This window comes from Haliotis cracherodii, unplaced genomic scaffold (assembly GCF_022045235.1).
Source record: "Haliotis cracherodii isolate W230 unplaced genomic scaffold, xgHalCrac1.p SCAF_8, whole genome shotgun sequence".
Taxonomy (NCBI): domain Eukaryota; kingdom Metazoa; phylum Mollusca; class Gastropoda; order Lepetellida; family Haliotidae; genus Haliotis; species Haliotis cracherodii.
In genome coordinates, this window is record NW_027266341.1 from 56,800,704 (window position 1) to 56,824,002 (window position 23,299).

General features: G+C 42.3%; 1 protein-coding gene across 1 annotated transcript; it reads left to right on the plus strand.

The window, feature by feature from the left end:
* Positions 1-369: 369 nt before the first annotated feature.
* Positions 370-22,891, plus strand: LOC139449559 (uncharacterized). The gene is made up of 13 exons (XM_071231011.1): positions 370-536; positions 3,837-3,945; positions 4,505-4,602; positions 5,920-6,114; positions 8,298-8,453; positions 10,179-10,225; positions 11,205-11,243; positions 13,631-13,659; positions 16,004-16,057; positions 16,538-16,671; positions 17,462-17,723; positions 20,062-20,308; positions 22,448-22,891. Exons 1-13 carry the CDS (start codon positions 399-401, stop codon positions 22,539-22,541), a joined length of 1,602 nt encoding a protein of 533 aa, XP_071087112.1. The 5' UTR covers positions 370-398; the 3' UTR covers positions 22,542-22,891.
* Positions 22,892-23,299: the final 408 nt, after the last annotated feature.

Sequence of the window (23,299 nt, forward strand, 5' to 3'; positions counted from 1 at the left end):
CACTCACTCATTGGCTGTGATGGCTGTCACCTGTACCAAAAACATCCCTGACATCCCTGACATCCCCCCCCCCCCCCCCAAATGGGTACAACCAACACAACCAATAGTAAATCTCACAATACTAGGCCAGTCAGTCCCCGACCACCTTAATTTTGTTTGTTGTTTGTTTGTTTGTTTGTTGTTTAAATAATCGAGTCTGGACCAGACAATCCAGTGACTGACATCATAAGTATCGATCCACGAAATTGGGATACGATGACATGCATCAACCAAGTGACCGAGCCTCCCCTGACATAAATATGTAATTTTAATTATAATCCTGGATATGTTGATCGATCTGATCACGTGACTAATCTCGTACCGTAACAGTATGTCGCTGTACACAATCCTAACAACAGATGATCTTTGGGTCTTTCGCATATGATTTTACAGGAGTATTGGGGAAAAGAGTTGTCATGGATACCTGTGGCGCATTTGAGGCCATGTGTGAGATATTGACGTACGGGACTTTCACGTGTCAACACCCCGGAGTGTCGGTAAACATATTGTTATATCATGAATCGTGCCCATGCTTGAATTTACGCACAAGAAAATTCCTTTTGTCACACAAGCAGAGCCTTGGATACATTAGCTGCACATCACATGCTTGTTTTTTGCAAATTGATAGAAGCATATTTCAAATGACGGAGTAACGGGTGTTTTAGTCAAGGATAGAAGACTACTCCGAGATTGTAAGACCCGAGGGTTGCAGACGCGGGCTTGTAAAGCCAAGAGCCAAGCCCGAGGTTTTACAAGCAAGGTCCATGCCACCCGTCAAAATAATTTAGTCCTGAATCGTGATGTAATCTTGCACATTATCGGGGTCTGACTGAAAGTGAAGCTGTGTTTCTATACAGCGATGCGCGGTATAAGGAGAGAAGCTGCTACAGTGAAGCGGTGTCACTTCTCTAAATGCACGAAGTGCGTTTTGCACGTGCTGATACCGGTACAGTCACGTTCCGAGAAGCACATGGCATTTCAAGCAACTCAGAATGTCCGACGTTATACTATGTTTTTGACCCAAAATAGCTTTATTGTGCTGAGTGACAAGACTGAGCAAGAAAGTCAAGGAAGTAACTTCTAATAACTAATATCTGCGTTTTTAAAGTCCGCTTCATATGAACTGTATGTATATTATTACTTAATTTGACAATAGTCAACCTACTTTATTATAGACTTAATCGGGCAACGCGGTACAGTGAGTGAGTGAGTTGGATTTAACGCCGCTTTTAACAGTATTCCAGTTATATCACGGCGTGTCAGCTTAATGCGGGAGGAAAGCCCGAAGTGATGCAGGTCTCAAACGTTTACCACTTCGATGAAACCCACGAGAACGGGTATGGTTCTGACAAACCTAGAAACATAATCGGGGCGAACCGGGATTCGATCCCACAATCATAGGTTTCTGGCGTGCCTAAGGCACGCAACTCTGCACAGCGAATCGCGGCGCCTTAGACGACTGGGCCATCCGTGCCCCCCACAACGTGGTACAAATGTCTTCAACAAAATAACTATTTCGATACCATTTACTCTTGAGACGACAGAGGTGTTTAGAGCCAAACAATCAATATGTTATCAGTTCCAGGAATTACATTTTCAAGGAAAGGTATTGTCACTTTCGTGTTGATCAATACATTCCGCAAATAGATCTCTTAGTTCAAATACATCGATAACAAGGTTCTGTGTCAGTCAGTGTGCAAAATCAAGCGGACAGGGAGGGTGGTCTGTACTGATGTAGGCGAGGTGGAGAGTGGTGGTCTGCACTGATGTAGGCGTGGTGGAGGGTGGTCTGTACTGATGTAGGCGAGGTGGAGGTTGGTGGTCTGCACTGATGTAGGCGAGGTGGAGGGTGGTGGTCTGTACTGATGTAGGCGTGGTGGAGGGTGGTCTGCACTGATGTAGGCGTGGTGGAGGGTGGTCTGTACTGATGTAGGCGAGGTGGAGGTTGGTGGTCTGCACTGATGTAGGCGAGGTGGAGGGTGGTGGTCTGTACTGATGTAGGCGTGGTGGAGGGTGGTCTGCACTGATGTAGGCGTGGTGGAGGGTGGTCTGTACTGATGTAGGCGAGGTGGAGGTTGGTGGTCTGCACTGATGTAGGCGAGGTGGAGGGTAGTCTGTACTGATGTAAGCGAGGTGGAGAGTGGTCTGTACTGATGTAGGCGAGGTGGAGGGTGGTCTGTACTGATGTAGGCGAGGTTGAGAGTGGTCTGTACTGATGTAGGCGAGGTGGAAGGTGGTCTGTACTGATGTAGGCGAGGTTGAGAGTGGTCTGTACTGATGTAGGCGAGGTGGAGGGTGGTCTGTACTGATGTAGGCGAGGTGGAAGGTGGTCTGTACTGATATAGGCGAGATGGAGGGTGGTCTGTACTGATGTAGGCGTGGTGGAAGGTGGTCTGTACTGATGTAGGCGAGTTGGGGGGGTGGTCTGTACTGATGTAGGCGTGGTGGAAGGTGGTCTGTACTGATGTAGGCGAGATGGAGGGTGGTCTGTACTGATGTAGGCGTGGTGGAAGGTGGTCTGTACTGATTTAGACGAGGCGGAGGGTTGTGGTCTGTACTGATGTAGGCGGGGTGGCTGTGGTGGTTCTTTCGCGTAGGTGGCACAGCCGTATGAATCTGTCCTGTGCTCTAGTAGTGATACGTGGTTGGCCGGATCTGGGAAGGTCCCATGTTGTCCCGTGTGTCTGAAAACGGTTCCACAGTCGTGTAATGGTGCTTGGTGCTACGTGGAAAAAAACCTGATTCTCCAGTTTACAGTCGGCCGACGGCGTCGATGCGTTGGGCTTCCGTCAGTCGTGGCATGTTTTCATTATTCACTTACTGTAATATTGTGATGACATGCCAACGTTTTTTATAGCACAAGAGGTGATATAGTTAACTTGATAATATAAGTGAGCGAGTGAGTATGTTTCTTACGCCGCTTTTAGCAATATTCCAGCAATATCACGGCAGGGGATACCAGAAATGGGCTTCACACATTGTACTTGTTGGGAATCGAGGCCGGGCGTTCGGCCTGACGAGCGAGGGTTTATCGTACAATTAAGCACCACGGGGAGAATAAACCAGCCTTTTTTGGATGTTAATTAAATTTGGAGACTTTTTAAACTGACAAGTGCACTCATTCTTGTTTTCGCCTTGGCAATTATTACTGAGCAAAAGTTAAAAATTATCTCGTATCTTAGGACAAATGTGCTCCAGACAAAGTATGTCGAGGGGGCCTATTGGGCTAACGGGGTCTGCACAAAGCAAAAAAAACTTAATGTAAGACTAAAACGTGCTGAAAAGGCTGAATTTGGAGGTTTTCGTGAAGCAAGTCTTTGACCAGGCTTATTTTCTTCGGAGAGCAGATAAAGGAGAGTGAGTGAATGAGTATGGTTTTACGCCGCTTTTAGCAATAATCCAGCAATATCCCGGCGGGGGACGCTACCCGACCACACCAGATAAAAGGAGAGAACAAAAATGTGGTAAAAAAATTCGGACTTGCTCATGCTTAGTTTTTTACCTTGAAATGGAAAAATCGTTGTGTATTTGCTGAAAGTTAAACCTTGGAAGTGTTAGAAAGAATAAAGATTAACTACCAATTATTTGAAAATGTCTGATGATTTCATTTTAAAATAGCATTATCACAAAGTTTTCCAAAACATTAAAATTTGACTTTTCCAGCGGGGTAAAAAGGGAACTTATCTTACATCAGGGTTTTTGTCCTTACGAAATATTTCTGGATGAACGATTCCTGGAAGGTTTTGTATGGTAATATCCCACGTGTTCTGGTCTAACGGGGTTGAACTGTTTTACAGGTTCACAAAGTCCACCATATACCTACTCGGGGCATCTTATGGAAGCGAAAAGTCCCCCTAGCTGTGGGATGCGGACATCATTGTGGACGAAGATGGTGGGGTGGGGTCGGTGAGTATAGAGTGGTCTGTACTGATATAGGCAGGTGGGGGTGGTGGTCTGTACTGATATAGGCAGGTGGGGGTGGGGGTCTGTACTGATATAGGCAGGTGGGGATGGTGGTCTGTACTGATGTAGGCAGGTGGGGGTGGTGGCCTGTACTGATCTAGGGTGGTCTGTTCAACATTTTCTCATCAAAACATGTTTGATATCTGCTATAGCAGTATTGAAAACCTCATATTTATCTACTTTTTCATTTTTAAAAATTTATTTCCAATGCATAATATATCATTAAAATTAGTTTTCATTGTTCTTCCTTGCAGCGCTTTGTGCAACCTTTCTCGTCTGGATTAAGCGCAACATAAATGACTGTACATTAGTAGTAGTAGTAGTAGTAGTAGTAGTAGTAGTAGTAGTAGTAGTAGTAGTAGGTGTGGTCTGGATATGTGCAAGTGGTCGGTACTGGTTTAAGCGGGGTCTAAGTGAATGGTTAAGCCTTAAAGAGGGAGAATAAATTAGTACCCCTTTAATAATTCTGTCCTCGCCAAAGCATGTGTTTAAAATGTATTAGGAGCGGTGCCCTGCTGCTGTCAAAGAATGCCGAGAGCCACAATGAGGATTCCGTGGGACATCTATCTGAACAGCCGTATAACGAGGCCGTGTAGAACAGTACGTACATTATCCCTGAACTAAGTGTTATATCAACTGAACAATAATCCATATATTGAGGATATTCCGTGTGTCGGGTGAAATATCATGTTTCTCTCATTGAGTAACTGGGTGGAAGGAAATATCTTCTTTTTCCCTGTCACGAGATGAGAAAAACATGATATTTCACCCGACACAGGGAATATCCTATTTATTATATACTTTTCGTGCAGTTAAATAATAAAACATTGAAACGTAAGTTCTCCCTACCTAAAACACAGGGACGGTTCACAACCCCTTGTATTTGCGACTTCAAAGGTAGTTTCGTGTTTCCAAAATCTAAAAAATATATAAACAAAAGTATCAAAAGATATTTAGGGTTACGAAAATTCTGTATCATACGTTTGATTAATATGATGATATACTAATTCAGCTTTAACCAAAAAATATTCTTGAAAACTAGGAGACCGCTATTGGAAGCAAAAGAATACACGCTGGTCAAGTAACAAAAATAGCGCTTTATGAAACGAACAGTCTCGATTGACGAGTTAAGTGAGAAATTTACAGTTTGTAAGGAAACATTATCGAGAGAATAACAAACGGCAAGAAGTGATATTAATTCAATAAATGATCATCTTTCATTATGTTGCCTTGTCAAAGTGGAACTAACGTAAAAAGAACGTCAACAGTTTGTGTACGGGTCAGACACTTACGATAAAAGGAGACCATTTAAGGGGAGGTAACTATTGTATGACAATAGTTCCGTCAAAGTGTTATGTTCGCTGCAATGTAATATCAAGTGTTATGTTCACTGCAAATAAAATATAACTTTTCCCAACTTCAGAAAACTCAGTCTTTCACTCTGAGGTATATAATAAATATTTAAACGTAACAAACTTCATTTGATACCGACCGTCTCCGTGGTCTAGTGGTAGAGCGGCCGCCCGGAGAGAGGAAGGTCCGGGGTTCGATCCCATCATACTAAATGACGTCATAAGATGGTACTTGTTGTTACCCTGTCTGGCGTCCGGCATTAAGTGAGTGAGTGAGTATGGTTTTACGCCGCTTTTAGCAATATTCCAGCAATATCACGGCGGGGGACACCAGAAATGGGCTTCACACATTGTACCCATGTCGGGAATCGAACCCGGGTCTTCGGCGTGACGAGCGAACGCTTTAACCAGTAGGCTACCCGACCGCCCCTCAATTAAGTCAGCGAGACTGACCACCCGCTCCCGTTAGTCGACCTAACAAACACTCCGTCATTTACATGTCGCCGTCATATACTGAGAACGCTGAAAAAAATAATATGAATTTCTTTATTATCCCTTTGTACAGGAGGTGTGGTGTCCCTTGTCACGCGTACATCCGGGGCACGGAGAGTTGTTTTACAAGGGTCCGACGACCACGTGCACGGTGAAGAGTGTTCCCAGAATGTCCAGCCTTCATCCTGCCGTCATCTCCATTCATCTGGACCTCCCTGATGAAGAGCCTTTCGTTCATGTGAATCCTATACAAATTTATTCCTCTATGGCATACTGTAAGGGACATGATCTTCTGGTGGCGTATAGCGATCTCGATCTTTGTGAACGAGCTAAAGATGCAAAAACTACGAAATTGGCCAAAATCTCGCGTTTTAATGTTCAAAGGACATGTTACTTAAATTACTTCATGTTATAAAAAGTAGAGGCCACGCTAAAGCGGCATGTGGACATGATGTGAAATTCGAATTATCGACTTTTCAAATAGTAACAAAAACACGAAATCTCGAGAAAACTACCTTTCATTTACTCGTGTTTGTCCAAATTTCACGTTCTCTACAAAGGTCGAGATCGCGGGAACTCCAGAATGTCACTTACAGCAATCCATACATTTTAATGCCAATACGTGCTGTGTTGCTAGGGTCAATTCATGTGTATATTCCGGATATATTTGTTTCGAATACCACTGATTGCTTTGCAAACAATCTAAAAAATACGAGTTCGAACAATATTCTGTTCACTGGTAAAGACTCATTCTTCTGTAGGCATGACTGGTAGGTGTCATTGTTGATGTTTCAACATTAAGCTTTCAGATTCACCAAGAAATGACAGAGTCCGTTGAAATGGCAAATTGTATGAAAGCTGTGACTTGATATAATTGTTATCGGACGTTCCGTGTCTTGACAAAACCTTTCTTTCTATCATTAACAACTGTTGAACGTATAACATGAGATAAACTGTCAGGCAAAAGGTGAGGTGAAATTGGGTTTAACGTCGCGTCCAAGATTATTGCACTTATATAGCGACGTGCATGCACGTGTGTGTATGTGTGTGTGGCTGCTTGTACTAGTCCTGACTGATGACGATTTATAGTGCTAGCTCACTGAGATACCATGTCGCAGTTTAACATGAATACCCCACTCAGACACAGTATACTGACTCCGAGCCGACCAGTCCTTGTTTTAGCCCCTTAATGCCGAGCGCCAGACAGGGTAACAACAAGTACCATCTTTTAACGTCTTTTGGTATGACGCGGTCGGGGATCGAACCCCGAACCTTCCGCTCGCCGGGCGGACCACAACCCACGTAGGCGGTCGTCAGGCAATAGAAAGTATACACTTGAAAATTGGATTTGACTTTAAAAAATAACAAACGTTATCGAAACTAGCCTGAAATCAGTCGCCGAAATACTGAAAACCTAATGTCCAAAACAACACTGTGATAACCGTATCAAATACATCCCCAACGGACCCGTGAAGATCCGGGGTAGAATAGGTCTTCAGCAACCCATGCTTGCCGTAACAGGCGACTATGCTTGTCATAAAAGGTGACTAACGGGATCGGGTGGTCATGCTTGCTGACTTGGTTGATGCATGTCATCGTGGATCGATGCTCATGGTGTCATTCTCTGGATTGTCTGGTTCAGACTCGATTATTTACAGACCGCCGTCATTATCTGAAATATTGCGGCGGCGGTAAACAACAAAGAAACAAACAACATCCCCAACAATGAAGCATTGGTTTGTTTCATTTTTAGCCACCACCAAACATGGGTGTATACTTTCTGTGGGGCCCGTGCAGATCCGGGTAGAGAATAGGTCTTCAGCAACCCATGCTTGTCATAGAAATGCCACAATGATCTTCGTAAGAGACGACGGAATCGGGTGGTCAGGCTCGCTGACTTTGTTCATGCATGTCATTGTATCCCATTTGCGTAGGTCGATGCTTGTTATGTCAATCACTGGATTGTCCGGTCCAGATTGATTATTACAAACCGCCGTCATATAGGTGGAATATTGCTGAGTGCGTCGTTAAACAACAAACAAACAAATAAAAATAAACATTTCTTTGGCCCGTCTGAATTTGGGGCAAAAGGTTTGATTTGGATCTTCTGATGAACTTTTACCTATGAGTGAGTGAGTGATTATGGTTTTACGCCGCTTTTAGCAATATTTCAGCAATATCACGGCGGGGGGCACCAGAAATGGGCTTCACACATTGTACCCATGTCGGGAATCGAACCCGGGTTTTCGGCGTGACGAGTGAACGCTTTAACCTCTAGGCTATACGACCGCCCCCCCCCCCCCCCCCCCCCCCCTTTTACCTATTAGCAGGTCCACTGCCTAAGAACTATTTCCCCTACTACACAATCTGCCCTTAAGAAAATGTATCCGAGCTTTTTTCTGAATTCTTTACATATAGCTAAAATTTAACTATTTTCATAACAACCTGCAGTTTAAGGAATTATCCAATCACCTAGCTCGTGTAGAGGGGGAACCAAATGGTAGAGGGCTCTACTTTCACTTCGTTCGGTGCTTGACGGGACGACAGTATGTACGGGTCAAGAACACGTGTCTCTACTCCATCAGTCTGCAAGGAGCACACAAAAAGGTATTCACATATATGTACTTATATATGGAATCATCGATTAGCTTTTGACTTATTGTGGAGCAGATAACAGGTGTAAATGTCCAAATGATGATAGAAGCACAAATTTAATGAAAACACTAAATCGGATAATTCAGTGACAAAAATTACATCCGATGCAATTTCCTATTTTGACTCAATTTTGACTCTATAGTGATTCAAAAACACATGCTCGTGATATAGTCGGAATCGTACAATCGACCATGCTTTATGCAGAGATTTCTATTTGGATAAGGAAAGGGTTTTCGCTTAATCATTATTATGATTTTTATCATCATATTATTATTATTATTATTATTAATTTATTATTATTATTACTATTATTATTATTATCATAAAATTTCTCTGACACAAATAGATAATGAATGTGATAAACGGCGGCCATCTAGAAAATGTGGCGGTCAATCTGGATTTTCGGATGGCTAACGTTTTTTTGTCATGGTATAAGCCAGTAAGAGTAAAAAAATATATGTGATATCAACTTCCATGTTTGTATCATCATCCTAACAATTCCTATGTTTTGCACTTTATCTGCACTACTGTTATGCAGTATCGAAATATAATCAAAATAAAACAGCTTGTATTAATCACTTTTTACATTTATTCAGCACCTTTCTACCGATGACTCATACGTCATATTCCAGCGCCTAGATTTTCGAAACGATCGTTGCCATTCGTCACCACTCGCCCCTTTCCGTAGCCTGCAAGAAGACTCGTCCCCCTATCGATGAATGTTATGTGCGAAAATACGACAAACCAATCAGAATGCGCGTATGATTTCAAGTTCTTCGTCTAAGAATCCCTCAGAAATATTTTTTGATTTTACATATGTCTTGCATCTAAAAATATACCCAAGACACAGTTAAATGTGTTTAATCATACTGTATAATTCCACATGCCTCGATGTGCTTTAAATTGCATCTGAAATATATATAATATATAGGGAAATAAATGTGAACCATTACGCAACGAGTTGACAATTGTTTTAGGTATGCCCGTCTGCGCTAAGACGGAACCCGGTCGCAAAAATGGCCATGAGAGGGGCACGAGTCGCTATTCGTCTTGTTCCGAAATAACACGAGTTGGTCACGAATGGATCGTTGCCTCTAACCGTTGGCGGTGGAATGCTTATTACACTATTAATACAACATTAAAATGCACACACATTGAAGGCAGACAGTTACTGTATAAGGAACACCGTATGGCTTCATTTTGTAAATTGCGAGAGTTTTTGTACATTTATCACCTTTCGTAAATGTTTCAGATATCTTTGCATGTTTAGCCATTAGTATTGAATACTGAAAGGACATTGTCGCGTTCTCGACATGTGCGACTTTTCTAAACAGTTGAAAATGTCAAGTGTGTGAAATGACCAAATTGTCTTAATCTCGCGTTATCGCGTTTTGAGAAGACTGTATTTTTCTTCAATGGACGAGAACGAGTGAATGCGTACATTATGTAAATTCTTGGAGCTCGCATTCTCGCATTGTGAAATCATGCGACTGAACAAGAAATCACAAGAACGCGATATCTTATTTCCATGTGTTAAGTCCAATCCTTATCGAACTGTTTGCATGTTGTACTTTTCTTCCAATGTCGAGAAAGCGACACGCGAAATCGCGAGAAATCCGAAACGTCCCTTGCAGTATTCCCTACATTACACCTTTACGTATACCTGTCATATTTCAGCATAAAGTCCGCAGAAAAGATTTCATCAAAATCGTCGTAAACCTGGTGTAAGTATTATTTCATGGTGCTTGATGAACCATTGATCTAAGACGTCACAGCCTTCAGTGCTGATATGCGTTACTTATCCGCCTGGCCCGTTTAGCAATTTAGCAATATTCCAGCAATATCATGGCGGGGGACACCAGAAATGGGCTTCACACATTGTACCCATGTCGGGATTCGAACCCGTGTCTTCGGCGTGACGAGCGAACGCTTTAACCACTAGGCTACCCGACCGCCCCCGTGAAGATACGGGGTAGAAAAGGTCTTCAGCAACCGCGTAAAACAGTAAACCAACAACTCAACAACAAAATATAACATAATGCCGATTACTTTTTTCCCATGGGATTCCCAGTCATTGTGATGATACAGACACGAACAGGGGAAAACAAGAAAAAACGTATGAAATTTAAGAGAAAACGTATGTTTTTTCCAGCTTATTAAGGCTTTTAAGACACCTTTGTGTCAAAAGGTCATGTTATTCAGTCTGTTTGTGTATTTGTTAATGTAGCCATTCTTTAGATTGTGTGTTGTGTCGTCTTGTTTGAACATTTTGTTAAATGTACACTCTTCAAAAAAAGAAACGCACAGGTAGATTTTTAGAAATGTATTGTACCTAATAAAGTCGACATATTTAATTCAATATCATAGATACAAATATGACAGTTTGGACCTCGATAGTCACATATTGTCGTTGTACAAAGGCATTGAAAACTGTTCATTGTCATGTCACATAAGGCCACAATGAACTACATACTACCTGTGCGTTTCTTTTTTTGAAGAGTGTATATTGTATGGCATTTCCTCATAACACACTGTGTTTACAGGAGCAACGCAGACGACAATAACCATGACGACGATAACAAGTATGTATTCTGTTAAAGTTTATAATAATGTTAATGTTAATAACTACATACTACCTGTGCGTTTCTTTTTTTGAAGAGTGTATATTGTATGGCACTTCCTCATAACATACCGTGTTTACAGGAGCCACGCAGATGACAATAACCATGACGACGATAACAAGTATGTATTCTGTTAAAGTTTATAATAATGTTAATGTTAATAACTACATACTACCTGTGCGTTTCTTTTTTTGAAGAGTGTATATTGTATGGCACTTCCTCATAACATACCGTGTTTACAGGTGCCACGCAGATGACAATAACCATGACGACGATAACAGGTATGTATTCTGTTAAAGTTTATAATAATGTTAATGTTAATAACTACATACTACCTGTGCGTTTCTTTTTTTGAAGAGTGTATATTGTATGGCACTTCCTCATAACATACTGTGTTTACAGGAGCAACGCAGACGACAATAACCATGACGACGATAACAAGTATGTATTCTGTTAAAGTTTATAATAATGTTAATGTTAATAACTACATACTACCTGTGCGTTTCTTTTTTTGAAGAGTGTATATTGTATGGCACTTCCTCATAACATACCGTGTTTACAGGAGCCACGCAGATGACAATAACCATGACGACGATAACAAGTATGTATTCTGTTAAAGTTTATAATAATGTTAATGTTAATAACTACATACTACCTGTGCGTTTCTTTTTTTGAAGAGTGTATATTGTATGGCACTTTCTCATAACATACCGTGTTTACAGGAGCAACGCAGACGACAATAACCATGACGACGATAACAAGTATGTATTCTGTTAAAGTTTATAATAATGTTAATGTTAATAACTACATACTACCTGTGCGTTTCTTTTTTTGAAGAGTGTATATTGTATGGCACTTCCTCATAACATACCGTGTTTACAGGAGCCACGCAGATGACAATAACCATGACGACGATAACAAGTATGTATTCTGTTAAAGTTTATAATAATGTTAATGTTAATAACTACATACTACCTGTGCGTTTCTTTTTTTGAAGAGTGTATATTGTATGGCACTTTCTCATAACATACCGTGTTTACAGGAGCCACGCAGATGACAATAACCTTGACGACGATAACAAGTATGTATTCTGTTAAAGTTTATAATAATGTTTCAATATGGATGCTGGATATGCATCAACCAAGTCAGCGACAAGCATAGTCGCCTTTTACGGCAAGCATGGGTTGCTGAAGACCTATTCGGCATTTGATTCATCTGCATTCATGTTGGCTTAAAAGGTGACTGTGCTTGTCGTTAGAGGGGACTAAAGGGATCGGGTGGTCAAGCTCGCTGACTTGGTTGAAGCATGTCATCGTATCCCAATTGCGTGGATCGTTGCTCATGATGTCACTCAATTGGTTGTCTTGTCCAGACTCGATTATTTACAGACCGCCGTCATATAGCTGGAATAATGTTAACAACAAACAAACAAACAAACACAATCTTGGCTTACTCTTCGTAGTTAAAGCACAAAACAGTATAATTAGCGAATCTTGTCCGTTAAATATATGCATGAACGATCAATGCGCTGTAGTGGTGTATCGTATAATACTAATTTTTTTCAGTTGATTAAATACGTTTTTTAAAGAAATTGGATATGTTGTATCAATTTCACTTTTAGGTTATGAAACGTATTACAGGCACCCCGAAGTTACAGTAGGGGGTATTCATGTCACTGTTTCTGCCCTATAACAGTTTTTTTTAACTGATTGATTATTCTCCATCTTATTATTATATTATTTGTTGTATTTTTGTTTGTTGTTGTTTTAGGGAGGGGATTGGAGGTGTTGGGGTGGGGGGTAGTGGGGTGGAGATGTAAAGCATGAGGCAAAATTATTCTTTGAATAAATTTCAAAAATATCGAAATAGTTGATCCCTCATCAATAATTGATAAGTGCCACATAAATATATGCATGTAAATTAAGTAATTCTTCGATTCATGATCGATAACACTCTATTCCATGCATGTAATATTGCTGAGTGCGGTGTTTAACAACAAACATACAAACAAACAAATGTATCAACTTTATCACGTCAAATTGACGAGGGTAAAGTGGCACGTTTCACGGCATCCATGGCGCGAGGAGAGTGACCACTAGATGGCCATCGGATTGTTGTAGTGAATGAAACTTGTCTTAATTGTGGGTGGGTGTGAAGCGTAGTCCGGGTGTCTATGTCTGGCACGTGTCTGTCTGTCCGTATCTGTAAAGTGTCTGTTTACATATCTGTGTCTGCGTCTGTGTCGTGTCTGTAAAGTATCTGTGTACGTATCTGTGTCGTGGTTGTAAAGTATCTGTGTACGTATCTGTATCTGTGTCTGCGTCTGAGTCTGTGTCGTGTCTGTGAACCGTCTGTATCTTAGAAGTGTGTGTTTTTAAGGTTTCTGTGTCAGTGCCTCTGTTTATATATATGTGCTGTGTCTGTGTTCGTATCTGGCGTAACTATGTAATTGTCTGTCTGCGAAGTGTATGTCATTCATCGTTGTTACTTTGCTACTTTTTTTTTCAGCGAGTTTCAATCACCAAACAATGAAGTGGGTATGTATCCAGATTATAAAATCCAAATATTAACAAGAACTTCTCATTAATAAACAACAAGACCCAAACGTTCCTGAGATTCGCATTACCGTATTCGACGTAATAAACGCCACGCTCTAATGAGCGACCATAGCGATAATTGCTTACATATTAGCTAGTGAACAATCCCAATTAGCACCCCTTCCGATTGATCAATGTACACACGACTTATTTATTCGCGTATAATACGCAATTGTGTGTTATATGCACCCTTAATTATGGGCAATTAAATTATGAAAAAATATATCTGTCGTACATAAACATTTCAGGCTGTCTGCATAAACCTCGAAATGTATCTTTCAACTCTGTTTTTTCCACCAAATAATATTCTGATAAGAGCCCCCTATTTGTAATAGAGCGTCCTGGGCGCTTATTACGTCGAATACGGTATGTTAAATGCGTTTAAAGTGAAATATTTTAATACTGAATCACAATTCATTGCAGAGTAACTATTAAACGTCAATGCAAGAGAATAAAGGGTAAAATAGCTGTAAGAATTATATGAATGGAAAGATTATATGACATATGAAATTATATGAATTATATGAAATTATATGAATTATATGAAATTATATGAAATTATATGAATTATATGAAATTATATGAAATTATATGAATTATATGAAATTATATGAATTATATTAAATTATATGAAATTATATGAATTATATGAAATAATATGAAATTATATGAATTATATGAAATTATTTGAAATATATGAAATTATATGAATTATATGAAATTATTTGAATTATATGAAATTATATGAATTATATGAAATTATTTGAATTATATGAAATTATATGAATCAAAGTAACAAGATATGATGGTTGAGAGACATAGGTGAGGATGGAGAGGATGAGAGACAGGTTGATACATTCGTACAGCATGTAGTCTACGGTTCTTTTTGTTGTTTTTCATAAGGATATATTTTTTATTTTTTTTTTTTTTTTTTTTTACATGAGGTGCCACGATTTTACAAACGACCCTACAGGATCACGTGGTTGGCCTAGCCTACAGTTAGGGTGACATTCACCGTAATTTTCATCAGGCTTTCTATAGTAACGTACACATTATCCTTGTTCTTGTTTCATTGGGACATAAAGTGATTACATGTCAGTTGCTCACGAAGAAATCAATATGCGTTTATTGCTTCAATAAACCGAAATTAAAGTAGACCACGCCCACTAGCGGACTACTGTTTCCTGATTGGCTGATCAGAGTGGGTTGGCTTGTGTTGCATTAGTGCGCTGAACGATGTTATTGATTTCGTATCATGATCTACGGTTCTTTTGTGTTCCTGATTAAATAAGCAGTCTCTGAAATTATTATTGTTCACTTATTTATTCATAAGAATTTACTTCAATATATGTTTTGCGTTTACGTTTACTGATGTTTAAACTTCCGTAAATACAAAACATACTAAAGTCAATGCTTAAATAATTGTCTTGTACCTTAAAAACTAAACTGAGTTAACAGAATGAGTAAAGTCTATGGAAACATGATTAGCCCACGCCCACGCCCACGCCCACGCCCACGCCCACGCCCACTGACGGACTTACAGTGTACACACCGTTTTTACGTTAATATCTTGATAAACGCAAAACATTAAATACTTTTAGTCAATTCTTAACTTAGGGACCTGCCACTTAATATTCTCAACAGTTTGAAGCATAATTGGGTTTGTTTTTTAAAAACTATCGGGGACAGTTTATTTTTTTCGAAATAAAAAGATCCCACACACCACACACCACACACACACACACACACCACACACACCACAAACCACACGAATATCAAATGGTCTGACCCTTATTGAAACACCAGCTTACCTTAACGTAGCGGGCGGTCGGGTAGCCTAGTGGTTAAAGCGTTCGCTCGGCACGCCGAAGACCCGAGTTCGATTCCCGACATGGGTACAATGTGTGAAGCCCATTTCTGGTGTCCCCCGCCGTGATATTGCTGGAATATTGCTAAAAGCGGCGTAAAACCATACTCACTCACCTAACGTAGCTTATGACAGGTGTACTGAAAACCGCACAACAGGCAAACACATTTATGTATTTGAAACATACGTTTTACCTGTTACCCAGTGAGCGGCATGGAGGTTCTAGCACGTTGTGATACATGGGTACAATGTGTGAAGCCCATTTCTGGTGTCCCCCGCCGTGATATTGCTGGAATATCGCTAAAAGCGGCGTAAAACCAAACTCACTCACCTAACGTAGCGTACAGGTGTACTGAAAACCGCACAACAGGCAAATACATTTATGTATTTGAAACATACGTTTTACCTGTTACCCAGTGAGCGGCATGGAGGTTCTAGCTCGTTGTGAGGAAGACGGATGGTACTACAGAGGTGAGTCATGATAGTTTGGAACGAGATTTCTCAAAAGTCGTGTCAACAAAAAGACATTCGGGACATGGAAAATGCTTCCAGGCAAAAATATTCTTCCCACCCTAAAAAAGTAAAATGGGTATCATATTAATCACAAAAGCAAATATGCATGCAGTCTATTAATTTTCAAAACTGAAGGGAAAAGAAAATATATTCAGATAACATTTTGAAGAAGAAAAAATTCTTAAATGTAGCTTCCCACCTTGTGACGAGCATTTCTCGCGAGAAAATTAATAAAACCAAAAAATAATAAAAGTGTGAGAGTATTCAGTTGTAACATTCCGAGTCCAGTAGATATGTGTATTTTGCAAGTCAAATGCAGAAAACACTTACGTTCCAGAGTAAATGTTATTTTATATTAACCGCCGTCATATAGCTGGAATATTGCCGAGTGCGGCATTAAACAAACAAACAAAATATTATATATTATTATATTTCCAGGAAGGATACAACAAAAAGAAGGAAGGAAAATCTATAGCGTCATTCAGGATTTCACTGGACGAACTGAGGTTGTCACTGATGAGGACATTCACCCTGTGACAGGATACCTTGGCGATCCTTCGACTACAACCACGGTAATGTGTAGCCTAATGTTGGAACTATTTTCACAAAGATCATAAACGACTTTCTCCATCATTTGTCACCAAAGTCACTTTTTTGTTAAGTGAGTGAGTGAGTTGGGTTAAACGCCGTTTTTTATCGGGTTTTATCGCTTTTAGAAGTATTTCAGCATATCATGGCAGTGTACTCATGCGGTATGTTGGGTATCGATTTGAGGTCTTCGGCGCAAATGTTTTGAGTGAGTGAGTTAGTTTAACGTCGGTTTTAACAGTATTCCAGTTATATCACGGCGTGTCAGCTTGATGTGGGAGGAAAGCCCGAAGTGATGCTGTTCTCAGACGTTTACCACTTCTGTGAAACCCACGAGCACGGGTATTGTGCTTACAAACCTAGAAACATAATCGGGGCGAACCGGGATTCGAACCCACAATCATAGGTTTCTGGCGTGCCCAAGGGACGCAACTCTGCACAGCGAATCGCGGCGCCTCAGGCGACTGGGCCACCCGTGCCCCCTCAACAACCAATGCTTGCCGTAAAAGGCGATTAGCGGGATCGGGTGGTCAGGCTCGCTGACCTGGTTAATGCATGTCATCATATCCCAATTGCGTGAATTGATGTTCATGATGTCAATCACTGGATTGTCTGGTCCAGACTTTATCATTTACATACCGCCGTCATATAGCTGGAATATTGCTGAGTGCGGCGTTAAACAACAAACAAACATGCAAATTTGTACATATATGTCTGACAAAAATATGAAAACCATTCTTCAACAATGACTTTTTGATATTTTATGATCTTTAGAAAGAGTATGGGCGATACGTTTTGGCTAGACATCCCATATATCACTGGCTCTACGCACCAGGGCTGGTGATTGGCGTTCAGAGACATTACGTGAATGTGAGGTTCTATGACGACCAGGAGTCAGTCATTCCCAGACACAACGTGTATCCTGCCAGGAACCGGGTGAAACATCTCAAGGACGTGGAGGACATTCAACAGCGAGAGAAAGACTGGGAGGGGATGGAGGCCGTCATCAGAGACGAGTCAGGGGTGTACAGGCTGGGTAGGTCATCAGAGACGAGTCAGGGGTGTACAGACTGGGTAGGTCATCAGAGACGAGTCAGGGGTGTACAGGCTGGGTAGGTCATCAGAGACGAGTCAGGGGTGTACAGACTGGGTAGGTCATCAGAGACGAGTCTGGGGTGTACAGACTGGGTAGGTCATCAGAGACGAGTCAGGGGTGTACAGACTGGGTAGATCATCAGAGACGAGTCAGGGGTGTACAGGCTGGGTAGGTCATCAGAGACGAGTCAGGGGTGTACAGACTGGGTAGGTCATCAGTGACGAGTCAGGGGTGTACAGACTGGGTAGGTCATCAGAGACGAGTCAGGGGTGTACAGACTGGGTAGGTCACCAGGAGACGGGTCAGGGGGGTACAGACTGGGTAGGTCACCAGGAGACGAGTCAGGGGGGTACAGACTGGGTAGGTCATCAGGAGACGAGTCAGGGTGGTACAGACTGGGTAGGTCACCAGGAGACGAGTCAGGGGTGTACAGACTGGGTAGGTCACCAGGAGACGAGTCAGGGGTGTACAGACTGGGTAGGTCATCAGAGAAGAGTCAGGGGGGTACAGACTGGGTAGGTCACCAGGAGACGAATCAGGGGGGTACAGACTGGGTAGGTCATCAGAGACGAGTCAGGGGGGTACAGCCTGGGTAGGTCACCAGGAGACGAGTCAGGGTTGTACAGACTGGGTAGGTCATCAGAGACGAGTCAGGGGGGTACAGACTGGGTAGGTCACCAGGAGACGAGTCAGGGTTGTACAGACTGGGTAGGTCATCAGAGACGAGTCAGGGGGGTACAGACTGGGTAGGTCACCAGGAGACGAGTCAGGGTTGTACAGACAGGGTAGGTCACCAGGAGACGAGTCAGGGTGGTACAGACTGGGTAGGTCATCAGAGACATGACAGTGGTGTATAGTTTGTTTGTTTGTTGTTTAACGCCGCACTCTGCAATATGATAGCTTTATCACCACGGTCTGTAAATAATCGAATTTGGATCACAAAATCCAGTGATTCACATCATGAGCATCAATCAAAGCAATTAGGACACTATGACATGCACCAACCAAGTCACCGAGCCTGACCACCCGATCCCGTTAGCCGCTTCAGCATTGGTTGCTGAAGACCAGTTTAAACAGGATCTCCGCGGAGTCAGTGACTGGGTAGGTTACCAGACACCTCGGGGTGTATTAACTGGGTAGATCACCAGACACCTCGGGGTGTATTGACTGGGTAGGTCACCAGACACCTCGGGTTGTATTGACTGGGTAGGTCACCAGACACCTCGGGGTGTATAGACTGGGTAGGTCTCCAGACACCTCGGGGTGTATTGACTGGGTAGGTCACCAGACACCTCGGGGTGTATAGACTGGGTAGGTCACCAGACACCTCGGGGTGTATTGACTGGGTAGGTCACCAGACCCTTCGGGGTGTTTTGACTGGGTAGGTCACCAGACACCTCGGGGTGTATAGACTGGGTAGGTCACCAGACACCTCGGGTTGTATAGACTGGGTAGGTCACCAGACACCTCGGGGTGTATAGACTGGGTAGGTCACCAGACACCTCGGGGTGTATTGACTGGGTAGGTCACCAGACACCTCGGGGTGTATAGACTGGGTAGGTCACCAGACACCTCGGGGTGAATAGACTGGGTAGGTCACCAGACACCTAGGGTGTATTGACTGGGTAGGTCACCAGACACCTCGGAGTGTATAGACTGGGTAGGTCACCAGACACCTCGGGTTGTATAGACTGGGTAGGTCACCAGACACCTCGGGGTGTATAGACTGGGTAGGTCACCAGACACCTCGGGGTGAATAGACTGGGTAGGTCACCAGACACCTCGGAGTGTACAGACTGGGTAGGTCATCAGACACCACGGGGTGTATAGACTGGGTAGGTCACCAGACACCTCGGGGTGTATTGACTGGGTAGGTCATCAGAGATGAGTCAGGGATGTACAGACTGCGTAGGTCAACAGACACCTCGGGGAGTATTGACTGGGTAGGTCACCAGACACCTCGGGGTGTACAGACTGGGTAGGTCACCAGACACCTCGGGGTGTACAGACTGGGTAGGTCACCAGACACCTCGGGGTGTATAGACTGGGTAGGTCACCAGACACCTCGGGGTGTATAGACTGGGTAGGTCACCAGACACCTCGGGGTGTATAGACTGGGTAGGTCACCAGACACCTCGGGGTGTATAGACTGGGTAGGTCACCAGAAACTAATTTTGACCGTGTTGAAAAATGTACCTGATTGGATTGGATTTTGTGATCGTTTTGTTGTGTCACGAACGAAATGGTGGTCGATAAACAAATACTATTACCTTTCCAGGTAAAGTTGGAAAACAGATAGGACGTCAGCAGAGGTACACCGTGACATGGGATGATGGCCAGTGCGGTGAACAGATGTCCGTCCACATCTATGGAACCTTCTCCAAGATGATCAAGTTCAAGGTCGGCAGCTACATCCTGGCACTCGTTGACAGCGACAGCGCGCATTTCCTTCCGGGTCAGGTTAGGAAGGTCACAACCTTAGGAGATGCAGACGTACTCGATGTCGTCTTTATCGATGGCCGAAGGTATTACTTTATTTATTTGTTTGTCTGCTTTTTTTATTTCCATGTAGTATGTTTTCGGTTATCTTGTCTGTCAGGCAAATCAAAGTTCAAGGATCAGAAATTAAAACATTAGCTTCATGTAACGTATACTGGAGAACGAGCAGGTTGCGTTAACGCCGCTTTGAACAGTGTTTCAGTGATATAAGCACCCCTTCTCTACTGGTAATCTGTGGTTTGTGATCTTATCATAAACATAGGAATACAGAGATATTTAGGAAGTTACATCAAATAACTAATTATATTTCATCTTTGATTAATTCATAATATACTGCCTTACGAGAAATTTCTACTACACTTGTCCATGTCTGACTAAATTAATCCAAGGGGCGGTGTTTGACAAGAGATTCGTAGATTTTCTTATTTTGTACAAGCTTTTGAGTCCATACATTAAACATATCCCATCCATTGAATTTGTAATATAGCTTATCCACACAAGCAACATTATCTTTTTGACCCGTGAAGATCCGGGTCTTCAGCAACCCATGCTTGCCGTTAAATGGCGACTATGCTTGTAAGAGGCGACTATCGGGATCCGGGTTACAAGGAATGGGAACATCCGGGTACTGCCTTGGTCAGATAAACGTCCGAACCTAACCCCATCTATGACGCAACGTGTGTCGTCGCCTTAAGCGCCTCAACAAACTGTACTATCTCTTTACAAATGACGACCGCCTCCGTGGTCTAGTGGTAGAGCGTCCGCCCGGAGAGCGGAAGGTCCGGGGTTCGATCCCCGGTCGCGTCATACCAAAAGACGTCAAAAGATGGTACTTGTTGTTACCCTGTCTGGCGCTCGCCATTAAGGGGCTTAAACAAGGACTGGTCGGCTCAGAGTCAGTATACTGTGTCTGAGTGGGGTATTCATGTTAAACTGCGGCTAGGTATCTCAGTGAGCTAGCACTTTAAATCGGCATCAGTCAGGACTAGTACAAGCAGCCACACAAACACACACACTTACATGCACGTCGCTATATAAGTGCAATAATCTTGGACGCGACGTTAAACCCCATTTCACCTCACCTTTACAAATGACATAGAACCCGTGAAGATCCGGGGTAGAATTGGTCTTCAGCAACACATACTTACCATAAAAGGCGACCATGTTTGTCGTAAGAGGCGACTAAGGGGATCGGGTGGTCAGGCTCGCTGACGTGGTTGATGCATGTCATCGTATCCCAATTACGTGGATCGATGCTCATCATGTCAATCACTGTCTGGGCCAGACTCAATTATTTACAGACTGCCGTCATATAACTGGAATATTGCTGAGTGCGGCGTTAAACAACAAACAAACATTATCTTTTTCCTCTGATTGTCGATCAGCAAAAAACAAAGGTCGCCTTTAAAAATGACTTCAGCAATGAGTTGTTACTTCCACACAGAATACATTATAATTAGTACTGCTTTTGGTTGGTTTGGTTTGTTGTTTAATGCTGCACTCAGCAATATTCCAACTTTATGACGGTGGTCTGTAAATAATCGAGTCTGGACCAGACAATCCAGTGATTGATATTATGAGCATTGATCCACGCAATTGGGATCGATGACATGCATCAACCAAGTCAGCGAGCCTGACCACCCGATCCCGTTAGTCGCTTTTTTACGACAAGCATAGTCGTCTTTTACGGCAAGCATGGGTTGCTGAAGACCAATTCTACCCCGGAATCTTCACGGGTTAATTAGTACTGGTCATATGGTTGACTGGGCCACACGCGACCTGGGTACCAGCTACAAGATCCAGGTTTGTATGGTTGTAACTTCATGTAACTTCATGTAACAATACAAGTTTTGCACCTCACCAGGCGCAAATCAAACAATATGACGTGAAAGTCCTGCTCGGTACAAGAAGAAAAATCGTTGTATATTTCAATGGATGTACATTTAAAAGACATATAAATCTTACACAAAATCATCCAATCACAGCCTTCAGATATCTCTCGATCTGCTACAAAAACGGCACAGTCACAACTGGTTTTGATTTAGTGTAGAACCTTAATGTTGTACGAGTGCCTCACGTGAGGCAACTAACAATTACCCTCCAACTATATCTACTGCCACACAGCACAAAAAGCATAAATATATAATCTTGGGCTCTATTTCCAGATCCAATACCATCTCCACGGACAGCTACTTGATGAGCAAAATGCTCTACGATGAGGCGGTGGCCTTCTATCGAGAGAATCACTCCGATATGTGAGGGAGATTCTGTGTTAAGACTGAAGAGTAACTTTTATGCCTTGACCGTGCGTCCTTGCTCACCTTTTTCTTAAATGCAGGGTTCCAGTATATACTGAAAAAAGATCCTTTGGTTCTAGCAGAACAAATATTGTTTACTACACATACTAGATGTCCTGAGAAAAATTGGTGTGGTCTCCTGAAGATGCGTGGCTCTGCCTCAAAGAGAAAGAAATATTTTTTGAAGTTCTCAAACAATAATACAATGGGTCTAAACACTCGGATCTGACGGAATACGCAATACAGATTCAAACTCTCTAGATAAGTGTGATGTTAATTTAAGATATTCGTCAGCTATGAATGCATTGCTGTGTGGTGTGTTTTCTTATTATCAGAGCCTTCAAGTTAGCGGTTTCAACTCATCCTTGTGGAATAAAGTAGATTGACACTGGTGACAGAAGTTGGGAATATATCTTTATCCCAGGTGAAAAGGCAACTGACTACGCTTGTCGTAAGAGGCGACTAACGGGACTGGGTGGTCAGACTCGCTGACTTGGTTGATGCATTTTCATCATATCTCAATTGCGTAGAACGATGCTCATTATGTCTGTCACTGGAATGTCTGGTCCAGACTGGATTATTTAGACCGCCGTCATATGGGTGGAGAATTTCTGAGTGCGGCGTCAAACAACAAACAAACAAAAAGACAAACCAATTATCCGATGTGACAGAAATAGTGTTGGGATTAATCCAGGTGACAGAAGTAGAGAATATAATTAC